Here is a 13,140-nt window from a genome sequence, read left to right on the forward strand (position 1 = left end):
GCCATAATAACCTTTTAAAGTTTTGCTATGGTGCAAAATATACATGATGAACATTTAGTAGTTTGTTTTTTGTCAGCATTAAGCCTGTTAATGGTAATAACCTCTGGTGCAAAATGCAGTGAAAAGTTTAAAGAAAAATAAAAAGCAAACTTGTTTTTATGAACTCACCCTGACTCAACCTGGATTGCTGACTTTTATGGCAGCATCACCGATACAACAGAACACTGAGATGAATTTTTTTTCAATTTTACTTGGTGGTTTGGCAGACTGAATTTGAGCCTCCTGCGGGCTACGTTTGGCCCGCAGGCCTTATATTTGACAGCCCTGGTCTACACTATCAAATGTGATGTCCTCTAACAGAAGTGTTTCAGAGTGCAGGTTTTAAAATAAAACATTGATTTATTCACAAACTAGTGATCGATTCTGTCCACTCTGCTAAGATCATGCTGTAGGTCCCAGTAAATCATTAAAAACCGCTTTAACTATATACCCTGAGGAGAAGAACTGTTGAGGTGGCGTTTTCTCTGATATCAGAGCTGGGTTTTTTCCAAATGGAAGAGAGCGAAAGGAGGAAGGAAAAAAAAAAAAAAACTTTCCCGCTGCAGCGTTTTTCCCTGTCACCTGACATCACAAGACTGAAGCTGGCGTATCTCTGAGCGAGTGAGCGAGTATTTACAGTATGTCCTTCTCCAGCACTGTTTGATAAACACATTCAAACTTTTGCTTTCACTTCTGTATTCTGCCTGTGATAATTCCATGGCGGCTGGTCAGGTTTGCCAGGTGACAGGATGATGATTTGTGGGTGAGGTTCTGCTTGATCTGTGAAAGTGCGCCTCCAGCAGCAGATGCAAGCGTCCATTTACTGATTGAATGGAACTTTTGATTCTCAAGCGCCATGCTTTCTACTCTCTCATGTGGAGACGTCAAATGTCACGTTTGAATTGAAGAAACGGTGCAATTTAAGAATTGAGTAGGCCGCTTGAAGAAATAAGACTTGTTTTTATTGGCTAATCTTTTGTACCAAAGTAACTCGGATTTATTTTTTAATCACTATTTTCTTCCGTTCTGACATGTGACTTCAGCACATTAGCAAAATTAGATGATTATAGTGGCCTTTTGTTATCGCTGACAAAACTAATCTTTTTTTAGGAAGTACTCTCTCAAACTGCAAGTTCAAGTCTTTCCAGTTTTTGTTTTTTTTTCTTTGGGCCATAACCAAAGGTGTGAACTGAGTTGTGGAGGAATCACGCGTTAATATGAAAGGGCTGGTTGATATGAATGTTGAAATATAAATATGCTACATGAGCTTTGTGTTAGATTCCTAAAATAATTCCATCCATTGTGCATCTAATAGTGCTTTTTGTGATTACGTTTTTCCTGCAAAAGTAAAAACGTCCAGACATATTTTGTGCCATTATGGAAGAATGAAACATGAGAAAAATGTAATTACTAACCCAATAATCCACCAATATTGGGTTTAAGTGGGGGAGAAATGTTACTTTTTTAAGTTCAACTACAACAAATGACTGCTATAAATCTAAGTCCTTCCATTGAAGTGAGCCTTTACCATGTCGGAGTAAAGTGAATTGAATTGAGCTGCAGTCAGTGTGCATCAAGCCTATAGGCTTCCTGTAATACGCTAAACCCGTTACGTAACACGAGGTCGTACAGCTGTAGGTGAGTGGCTGTCACGACGCTGCTGGGGAGGCGGCTGAGGCAAAGGGGGGGAGAAGCGCCGTGTCCTCCTGTAGCATACAGGACATAATAAACGTACAGTAACCTTTCCTCTTCATACGTGAAGGGAGGCGCGGCGTGCATTGTGGGATGTGTCAGAGTGTACACAAAGAGGAAACTCGAAGACGACACAAAGAAGGAATTTGTAGAATGCTGTGTCACCAGAGCTCCAGCAACGACTCGCTCTGCTGAACACCCTCCCTCCTCTGTCCTCTGCCACGTACTCCTCTTCCGCACTCCATCCGTCGCTGCCAGGATGCTTTTCTGATGGGAGGCAGCTGGATGTAGAGTTCCCCTGATCTCTGCGGTGCCTTCAGCTTGTGAGCATGCGTTGCAGCGTTTGTGTGCGTTCAAGCAACGGCCACGGCGTGCTGCAGTGGCCGGCGCACGTGCTGCAGTCGAAGCATCCTCCCGTTGCCAGCCATGCACTTTAGGCTTTACTGCCTCGTTGCTGAGCGAGACGCATATTTATGAGACGATATCGGTGAAGGGTGAACGGAGGAGGGAGTGGGGGAGGAGTGAGGGATGAGAGGGAGAAATGTGAGCATGTGAATATGAGAGAGGGAGGTGGATGCGCATGTAGAGGGTGGAGCTTAGCATCAGGCAGTTCCCTCTGTCTTCCTTTCTCCTCTCGCAGTTTCGCCCCATCCACTTGCTACAGCTGAGAGGGCGCATCTGCAGTTGTTTCATCACTTTCCCCGTCGGCTGGAACTCGGCCAATCGGCCGGACCGCTGCTCTCGTTCGCAGCTCTTGTGGACTATCCTCCCTTTTCCTCATCGGAGCAACAGGGGCTCTCTTCACACGCCGGCGAGCTCTGTGGGAGCGGTGGGGGGGGTGGGGGGTGGCGGGACAGCTGAATGAGAGCCGGCACTTGGTGGCATGTTGTCCCGCAGCTCCTCCAGAGAAGGTTGAAACGTGCAGACGGCGGGGGCGGGGGCGGGGGGGGGACGTCGGGGTAGCGGGCAGCCGGTTCGGGGGAGGAGAGGCCGAGAGAAGAATGGTTATGCCGGCTCCTCGTGCTCCTGTCGTGCTGCTGCTCTGTAGGCTGCGTGTCACTCGGGCACAGTCCTGCCTCTCCTCGACATGAGCCTCGCAGGGAGGGTGTCCTGCTCCATGCTCAACTGCTTTGTAAGTGCACAGCCTTTCATTCTGGAGCTCTTCTTTTTGTTTTTGAGAGTCTGCCTTTCAAATGGGTGTGTACTACTTCACCCGCTTTGAGGGGCGGGTGGAGAGGGGTGGTGGTGGTCGACACACGTGAGCGCTGCAGTTATTAAGTAACATCACTGAGTCCATGCAAATAATTAGATTACCAGAGAGCCTTGAAGTGTGAGGTGATGAAAACGACTTTGTAGGCCATTTCTCGCATCTTTGTACCGAGAGCTCCGAGCCGCTATTTTGATTGGCAGGCGGGGAAGATAAGGGGGACCTGTCAGGAGTGGGAGGTGGAAATGGTTTGCGCCGCTGCGAGCGAGCACATTGTGCGCTCATTGTGTTGCAGCCTCAACTGTGAAATGCATCCACTGCAGTGGAGGAGCTGCACTGCTGGGCTGTGCACAAAGACTGATGCAGAACAGGTGTTGGCCTCAGTTTGCATCTTCAGACGGAGTAGAGAAAAGGTTGTTGGCTCCGGTTTGGGATACTCTCAGCTTCATGTCTCTGAGCCTTTAAATTAGCTGATGTTTCACATCTCGCTTCTGACCTTTCGGTGCTGTTTACTGTCTGCATCGCTAACTTTTAGCAGGTCTTTTTCAGCTCTATTCTCTCACCGCCTTACTTCCAGCCCTCTTTAGCGAGTAGACCTCATTGTTTAGGTCTGTGAAACTGGACAATACTGTTTTAATTTAAAAGAAACCAAGTCATCCTGCACAAAGACTGAACGCTCTTAGTATCAACCACTCTGAGTTAGAGATCCGTGCACACTCACTGTGGGGAGTTTTAGTGTAAACATCTTAACATTTAAACATCACTTAAACCCAAGGGATTGCAGCGGTTTATGTCATTATCTGAAGCTTGATCCCATCATGGAAGAAGGTGAGATGTTCTACACTGCCCCATGTTGCCATTTGATCAATTTTACTTGCGTGTAGTTAGTATTTGTTAGCCTGTTTTTAACATTAAAATCTTAATTTGTTTAATTGGGCTGTTTTTCATATCAGGACACACATTGTGAAAATTTATTTGACACATTAATTCTGATTTGCAATGTATGTTTATACTTTTTTTTTTTAATTCTGTTTTGAAATTTTAGAGAAAACTGAATTTGTGAGGATGTATGTTCCCATCTGATACATATATTACAACAACTTGGTGCATGCTTAGGCAAATGTTGGTTCAACAGAACCTCTGCCCTTACTTGACTCATGTGTCAAAAAAAAATCCATTGCAAACTGACTTTGTAGTTATTTTTAATAGTGTTTTTGTTTTGTTTTTGTGTCAGGCACTTGTTAGGCAGCTTGTAGAACTCATGTTGTTACTGCAGGTAAAAGTCAAAGGATCACTGAAGTAATGAGGTTTTGTCCTCTGAGAAACATGGATGTCTCCACAAAGTTCCGAGGCAATCCATCCTCTGGTTGGTGAGACGCTTTGGTTGCCGTTAAAGTGGCATACTGACAAATGACAAATGATCAGGCATTGAACCGACATACTAAATGATTGTTGCACCGCCTCTGTCTAGACAACATTTGGCTTGGGATTACTTCATGATGCAAACATACAGGGAACTTTTACAAAAGGAAGTTGAATAGTATTCACTAATTGGAGAGGAAATATATATATATATATATATATATATATATATATATATATATATATATATATATATATATATATATATATATATACACACATACATATTTATTTATTTTTTAAAGGTCATTAGGTTGACCAGGAAAACACCAGCTGCTGGTTCCTGTTGTCTTTTTGCAGAACAGACTTGGCCTGGTGTTGCACAATTTATGATCTCTTTAGTATGTCTGTGGTGCAGCTGAGTCGGCACTTCTTCTTCTGCGTCAGTGTCTGTATAATTTAGTATCCCCGTCCTCTGTGTGTCGAGCGGCTCACAGTCCTGTCACTCTTCTCCTGTGCAGAGGAGCAGCAGCCTTTTCGTCACAGACTCTACAGTTGTGGTCCAGTGTTTCTTTCCCTCTGCAATATGTTGCCTGAACTAAGTGGGGCTGTAAAGAAGGCTAATTGGATTGGTTAAGATTTTTCCATGACTCAGTTTCTGTCGTACTCACGACCTAAATGAATCAACAGTCAAGTGAAGCCAGAAGCTTTAAAGAGACAGGTTTTCATAAATGATGAGTTCAGTCCGTCTTGAATTCTTACGTTGAAAAACTGCTATCAAAAACATTTCTTTCTCTTTTCTCTTCTCACATTTGTGACTTTAGCTGCTGGCATCTTCATAAGGGTAACAGGGCTCCGTATGATTGGCCCAAATTTGGATCGTTGGTTTCACGGTTGTCCAGAAAGTGTCTCATATCGTCGTGCAGCTGGTAATTTGACAGCAGTGTCATTGTCTTCCATATTGCTGTTACAACTCAGACAAGGTATAACGTAATGAACAATGCTACTTTCTCTAACGTGAGCTTGTACAACTATACTTGTTGTTAAGCTCAATATTTGACATAAAGTATATAAAGAACCTGTTTTCTGATGCTCTCTGTTGGACTTGTGTCATTTGGATGAACTCTGTTTTAAAGAAGTCCCTGCTGGTGCCCAGTTTCTCCTCAGTACTTGGAGTTCAGCCCAGTTATAACACTGATATTAATATTTAATTCACCACCATGTTCAGAACCATCAATCCAATTTTAGAGACAGGACAGGGAGAAAGAAGTGCATTTAAAAAGATTAATCTCACTGTGCCATGGATCTTGACCTTTACTTAGACTGTCCTCCCCAACTCTGCTCAGACAGGACCGGTTTTGTCCCGCTTGTTTTTCATGTAGGAGCTGCTCCCTTTCATTTTGCCACGTTCATGTTGGCTCTTTGTAATTAAAGGTCATCCTTGATATTCCATCATTGTGCTAAGTAGTGTCTGCTTCATTTTCTGCCCAGTACATCAAATCACAGGACATTTAAAAGCAAACCCTAAATGTGTGTGTGTGTGTGTGTGTGTGTGTGTGTGTGTGTGTGTGTGTGTGTGTGTGTCTACGTATCCCGGAGGTCACCTCTGGAGCTTTGTGCTACAGTTGTGCAGATTAGAGAAACGCTGCACGATGCAGTCAGATTAAGTAAATAATCTGGTGAGTAAAGACGGCAAATTGTTACCAAAAGCTTTCAGAGTGAAAAGGACTCTAGTTCGTGGAGAAAAAGAGGTTGTTGTATCCATGGCAACCAGACACTTATTCATGAAGTCTGTGCCAGTCATTTTCAGTCTCTACCTGTTCTACCTAATGTCACACTGCCCTGGTTTTTCATATTTCCATTCATGTATGTGCAGAAATAAATTTAATGAAAGCACAGTGAGAATAGGTATAACCTTCTTTTATTGCATTGAGGAGCTCTGCACGTTGTTCCCTGAGCACAGTCTGCTAATCTGCTGTGCCGCGGCTGTCCAGTCGGCTGCTACAGTAGCTGATTCTGTAGCTGATACTGTTTGGGCTGTACATGTTATCATGATGTTACATGTGCTATCAACTCTTCAGATTTTTATTCGATAAGTGCACGGAGGCGTACGTGCATCTGTGCGTGCATGCCTGTCAGGTCCGGCTTGTTGAACGCCGGTTGGACAGCGGTGGGGGGGGAGGGTGCGGAGGCTCGCAGCAGTGACGAAGCAGAAAACGTGTCGGGCACAGGACAAGCTGTGCTCCATCTTTGAGTCGGGTGGCAGCGAGAGCATTTCTCTTTTGCTTTTTAATCTGGTGTAAGCTGATTGTCTTTGGATACAATGCAGCAGAGCAAAAATCGGTAAAGAGGAGTGCTTCACTGCTTGTGTTTTCTCCCAAATGTAATGACTTTTAAGCCCCTATCTTAATCAGGTGTCCTCTCCTGCGCAGACGTGAAGCTGAATGTCCGACAGAGGATACAGCTGCTGCAACTTTTCCTCCATAAACGGCTGCCTTGATGATGCCTGTGCTTTATATCAGTTTGTTTGTCTGACATCTTCAGTCCCTTGTTGTCTCTTTAAACTGCTGTAATAACCTACCTGGACAGTGCTGTCCTGCATCACAACGTCTGCACAACTTTTGGTCAGTTTACAGTCGAGTACAGTGTGTTCTGGCAGTGCTCTTAGAAATACTGCATGGGGATTGCTCCGTTTGAGAATTGTATAAATGGTGCCAAGTGGTGCATTATTCTACCAGGCAGTGCAGCACAAGATGTATGGCCACCAAGAGGCTGGGAGGATTATTGATGTTGCGCACATGTGAGTGATAATTGAATGTCGCCTCCTCTCAACTGATTGGCATTGAATTTCATAGGAGGGAGGTTCTGTAATAGAAGCATATGCAGTAATTTACGATGGCTGTCCTGCACGCCACGGTAAACTTTATTCCAAGAGCGAAGGAGTCGCTGCCTGGACGGCAGGCTGGAGGGTGAGGCTGCCCAGCAACAGTGAGCCGAGATCAGACTGTTATGACCTGAACCTCACAGGATACCTCTGACTGATGGCCACTGTCAAGGCCCACCCAGTCTCAGGTGAAATAAGAAAAACTGATGGAGCGCCGCTGCTTCATCAGTTTGATGCTGACAGCCGGGTCAAAGGTGGAGAGATTAGTGGAGTTGTACTTCAAAGAGATTTGGTGGAGCTCAGACTGGTCTGGAACCGAAGGTTGAAATGAGTGTTATCGCTTTTGGGAAACATGTCTAAACTGAAGATCTGATAACAAGATTTGGTGGAATGGTTAGTGGCTCTGCTCTTATTTTGCTGCTCTTGCTTGTCACGATACATTTTTGTGGTTGGAGATGATAATTACAAAGTTTGGCAAATTTGTAACATGGCTACAAAGTAATATTAACAGTTGCATGATAAAGTCCACAACATTAACATAAACTGTTGCTATAAAAGATTATACTTACCTTGTTTTGTAAATGTTGTACAGTACAAACACTATGCCCTGATCACTTTTTGAATTGATGCATTCTAAATTTCCAGCATTTTTGTTGTTTTCATATTGATATGATACGTATTCAGTTTTATTCATTCACTGTTAGCTGTTGGCTGCGTGACTTTTGCTCAGGGCTTCACTTCAGGGGAGTGATTCAAAAATGAGTAGCTTCAGTAATATTTCGATTAAAATTTTCACATGGAAAGCTGCATTTGACTTGTTGAGCAATCCATCAGGAGTGTTCCACTTTTAATTAGTCTGAGTCGAGTGCACTGGCAGCTGAGTCGGCTTTAAATCACATGTCAGCATGCAGGTCTTAAAAGTATAATGCACAGGGGTGTGATTTATCCTCATTCAGCCTTTTGCGATGTGTATATTATAACTTTGATATGGCGTGAAGCCCAACAACTTCTCTATTTAGCTCATGTTCTGTTTATGGAGAAACAGTTGAGATTTTCGGTGTTCTGATGTCTTCATTTTTTTCTTTTCCCGTTTGACCCCTTCTAGCTATTCTGACTCAACACACCATCCTGTTTTAAAGTTTAGGTTTGAGACTCGGTGTCCCATGGCGAGTTCGTTAGACTGCAAATGCTGGTCTTTTAAATCACAACGTGATTGTTGGCAACCATTGCTTCAAAGTATTTACCAAAAACAGAAAGCTCTGGGTTCCAGGTAGGCTACGGCGATCTTTCAACTGTGGGGGAAAAAAAATATTTCAGGAGTAAATAGGCTCGTCTTACCGGTGCAGACCTGACGCCCATCCCCATGCCTGCCATCAGCACCACCATTTGTTACGGTTTATAGTGCAGAAGTAACGGGTCAACTGGCTTCGTGTACTGACTTGTCGCATCAACCTCGTCCACACACCGACTTCCTATAGCGATTGTAAAGCCATTATGACAAAGAAACGCACGACAGAGGGTTCTTTATCCAAAGACCTAGAAACCTGTGCCTTGTATCTGCTGGAGCTGCAACACTTGTATTTTCAGCTTGATCAGTTTGATTCTTAAAAAAAAAAAAAAAAAAACTCTTAAAATGTCAGAAACATGACAAAATATCCAGATATATCAGGTTTGCCTGTATACTTGTTGACCCCAGTCAGTGTGGCTGTATCAGGTCATGAGTTCAGTTGGGTTCATATTCAATTTTTAATGAAAGTTGAAATAGTCTTATGCAATTGAGTCAATTACCTGTTTGGGCTGAGTGTTTTCTGCATCTATCAGCAGTGATTCCACATCATTTCGAAATCGTTGGGTTTATATTCATGCTTTTGAAATGACACAGTGGCATATTGGTGTCTTTTAGGGGAGGGATTGTCACTGTGGGGACACTATATCCATCTGTTCCCAATGGGTGGCATGCTTATTGCGTGGTGTAATCACAGGCTTAGACCTTTGGATGACAGATGTAGTCGCTATAAACATGGCAGGTGTTCTGTGTGGATCGACATCGGGGGGGTTTCCTGCTACAATTTATGACAGTTGTGTTGTTTCTCCTGAGACGCAACAGCTTTCAGTGAATGTGAAATAAACCACCCAGTCAGCTCTTAATTCCTGTTTTCATCGAGAAGCCACAATAAGATGAAGTGAGACGGACCCATTTCCAGTGAAAAGGCAGCAGGATTCAGTCTGCTGCTAATCTGTTAGCAGTTTGGACGCTGTGGGGGAATGAAACATTTGCATGTAGACGTTATGAAAACCTGAATCTTGTGAATCTGGCACAGGAGGAACAGGTGGTCGCTACACTTTGATATAGATGTCACATTACAAACACATCAACCAAAATCAGTATGCATGTAAATCAACTGTGTGTGTGTATTCACCCAGGGACAATTCAGAGGGAATCTTAATTTATATGGTAATTTATTTTTTTTTCTCCACAAAGGGATACATAGTGAAAGCCACGGACATGTTCCCTTCTGTCCAGCCAGCAGTGATTGAAGTGCAACCTGATCAGAGTGTTTGCTCAGTCTCTGAAGGCCTCGGCCCCATTATAAGCCGCAGCGACAGGGTCGACTGCCCCTTTTATTTCTCCCTCATTCCCAACTCTGCTGCTTCTTAAAGTGCTGCAGTCTAATTTTAGCCGACCGTCTAATGGAGCAGGTGTGAACTTGATAAGGGTTATTTCGTTTATCAGCCGCCTCGGAAATGTTTGCATTGAGTTGGACTGCATGGGTGTTTTTGACCATGTCAGCCAGGGTAATCTGCTGCTGAATGGGCTCGTAGCAGAGGTAAAGTTTAAGCATGCCACTGCATCGGTCAGGTTAAGTGTGTAAAATACTTGACTTTAATCTTCCTATCTTTGTTTGCACTGTGCTGTTCCACCCTGTCACAAAGTCTACAGGTAGTTGATATCCAGTGCCCAGCTCTGTCATTTGCACATGGAGTGCCGCTGTGCCAGAGCAAATACAGCATAAATATGCTAATTACTCCTTCAGCGTTATTATTCGTCAGCCATGGAAAATGCTCTGCAGGATCAAGTAGTGAATGGGTAAAAAAAAACTTAGCTCATTCACATGCCGTAAGGTGTTCTGCAGCTCTTTTCAGTGAAGTTGTCTGGCCTAGTCAATTTTTAATCCGCTCTGTGATCTTTGTGTGCTGACTGGTGACGATTGTGAAATCCACCTGGCATGAATATTACCTCTGAGACCAATTACAGTGATAAGCTGAACAACTGAGCAGTCAGGATGTTAACTGTTTGAGTTTATGGTTAAAATGGTTCTTCTTCTTTGGAGTTCAGGCGTTAACCTGAGTTCTGGAAGCTGATTTACAACATCTGAAGTAATAATCCCATAGAGAAGTAAGAATTGAAAAATGTTCTGGTATTTTAAAGCCTTTAGATTTCTTACATATCCCGGCTTTTTTCAGAGGTTTCAATGTTTTATGGTTGTGCTATTTTTAGTTGAAGTCATTAGGACTCAAGTATTTCAATGTGTTCTTTGAAGTTGATCTTGTATTCGGGCTGTAGTACTTATCAGTCCCACTTTATGTCTGACAGGGTGAAGAGGGGCCTCCCAGTCTGGAGTACATCAAGGCCAAGGACCTGTTCCCCCAGAAGGAGCTGGTGAAGGAGGATGAAAGCCTTCAGGTGAGTGCCGACACCCAGCTGTGTGTCTGCTGGTGAAAACTGAGCCACTGCAATGTACTGGCCTCTGTGTGTTCAGTCTTGGCTCTGAAAGAAACCCCAGTATGTTCGTCTGAAGTTCACTTCCCCTGACGCTTAGTTGTTCCACAGCAACGGTGCCAAACTCTTCCTGCATGAAGCACAACCTTGGTGCCAAAGACTGGAGATAAGATGACGCTGGGCTCAAGGCGCATTGCTCTTCAGCACTCTGCCTCTCCCACTTTATCACAACACAAAATGCAGTGAGATCATCAGATGGATGATTAAATGTTCACTTGTCAGGTTGAAGAGAGATATGAATCTGTCAAAAAGAAACCAATAGAGTTACGAAGAATATGGTTCATTCATGGACACAATCAGAGCTGAAAACATATTTTAGTGGTGGAAAAACTGGTGAATGAAAGTTTGAAACTGCAAGTTGATGCAGCACCAGTCCACCTAACACTGCGAGTAAACCTAAAAGCTTTATTAAAGTAAAGTGACTTTCACATACAGTGTGTTCTGAGTTTCCTTTAATGCTTTTTGTAACAGTGCAGCGTGTGATGGGGCTCGCCAAGGTGGGACCAACTGCGGCCCAACTGGTAACTTTTCCACAAAGTTAATACTCACACTTTATGTGATCTTCAACCGAACACTGATAATACTGACCATATGCTTGGACCAAATGGATGTTAATCCCTGTTTATTCTTGTTTCGGTGAAAATGTGTTCTATAACTGGAATTTCAGTTCAGTTTTTCTCTTTTAGACTCCTATGGGAACCGAGTAAACCATTTTATTCCACTTAAACAAACTGTAATAACTGTAGAGAAGGGGGAAAAATGAGAGGCTTAAAAGCATTTAGGTCAGTTCAGTGCAGAGGATTTGTAACTCTGTTCTGTGGTGAAGATGCCAGTAACAAATCTGGCAAGTTGCAGTGCACCCTCTGTGAGGCCGAGTGTGTGTTCTCTGGCTGTCTGGTGGTTAATGGAGCCGAGCATTATGTGTCTGGAGGACTGGACAGAGGAAAGGTGGAAGGAGGAGGGACTCACCCTGTATGGGGTGGGCATCTATCTGTTGTCTTTAGCAGCTGAAGCATGTTTCCACTTGCTTCGAATGGAGTACAAACCCTCTCTTTTTGTTTGTGAAAGGTTTATACTTGATGAGATTTTTCTCGGGTAGAATTGCACAAATCCTTGAAACGCGAGGTGCAAAAACTGAGACAACCTATCTGGCTAGGGTTTATACACAGTATGTAAATGTGAGATGTCAGGAGGTTTTGTGTTTGCTTTCACTCTGCAGACTTAAACTTTGCTTTTCCGCCCCCTCTATTCACACATGCAGTCACACGTCGTCTCTTTCCTTTTCTTTTCGTGCAAACACACTCCCATGATGCGCTCGCTGACAGCTGATGTCTCTTATCACTGCTTTTCCTGCAGCCAAATTACAGGCATTCCCGAAGCCACCATATTTAATACCCTGCTACATCCACTCGCGTGTGTGTGAGAGTGTGTGTGCATTTTGAACACGTGCACTTCCTCACTAGCAGGCTGCTTAAACCGGAAGTCACGACTTGCAAGTCAGAGAGTGTTATTCACGGGTCTTTCTGCTCACACACACCCTCCCCCTCCCCCTCTCCCCCTCTGTCTTTTATATTTCTGCTGCTGAGGGCTTCATAGAGGAAACGTGACACAGTATCTTCTGCTGCACTTGCTGGCTGCTCAGTGACTCATGCACCTACTTTTGGAGCACAGCTTGTTTTATTGCAGCTCCCAGTCTGTATGGCATGTTAACTACGGCACTGTCAGCAGGATGTGTGAGCGCTCCTCTACAGCAGATAAGCACACAACACACACACTCGGTAGCAGCACGCGCTCTTTTCAGCCTTTTCAGTCGCTATTAGGGCTGCAATTTATGCTAATTGGTTACATCTAGAGCTAATCCTTTTTTAAACTGTATCTACAGATTTCTTATTTTCGCTCATTGAATTTATGTTTCAGCTTCATGGCTGCTAACTTTTATTTGTATTTCCGTCACTGTAAAGTCTGAATTTCATCTTGTGAAGGTTTGCATATTCCTCTTGTTTTTTTTCTTTTTTCCAAAGTCCCAGTGCACATTGCAAAGAGGGCTGCTGCCTATATTTGGCTCTGTCGTTGTGTGACAGCAGAGTACTACGTGCTCCATTTCCCAGGTTAAGCTGTACTCTTTCCCTTCATCATGCTAACTGTCAGCGCTCACACACACACACTTTAAGTCGG

General features: G+C 43.8%; 1 protein-coding gene across 6 annotated transcripts in view; it reads left to right on the forward strand.

The window, feature by feature from the left end:
- mtmr4 (myotubularin related protein 4) overlaps nucleotides 1–13,140 on the forward strand; it is a 37,241-nt gene that overhangs the window by 8,789 nt on the left and 15,312 nt on the right. For 4 of the 6 annotated variants that reach the window (XM_030100659.1, XM_030100657.1, XM_030100658.1 and 1 more), the window contains exon 3: nucleotides 10,780–10,869. In XM_030100659.1, coding sequence (XP_029956519.1) covers nucleotides 10,780–10,869 — 90 coding nt within the window. Of the gene's footprint in view, nucleotides 1–2,596; nucleotides 2,864–10,779; nucleotides 10,870–13,140 lie in introns of those variants that run through there. The other 2 variants (XM_030100655.1, XM_030100654.1) reach the window with 2 other exon arrangements.

The sequence above is a fragment of the Salarias fasciatus genome, chromosome 10 (genome assembly GCF_902148845.1).
Source record: "Salarias fasciatus chromosome 10, fSalaFa1.1, whole genome shotgun sequence".
NCBI classification, from domain to species: Eukaryota; Metazoa; Chordata; class Actinopteri; order Blenniiformes; family Blenniidae; genus Salarias; species Salarias fasciatus.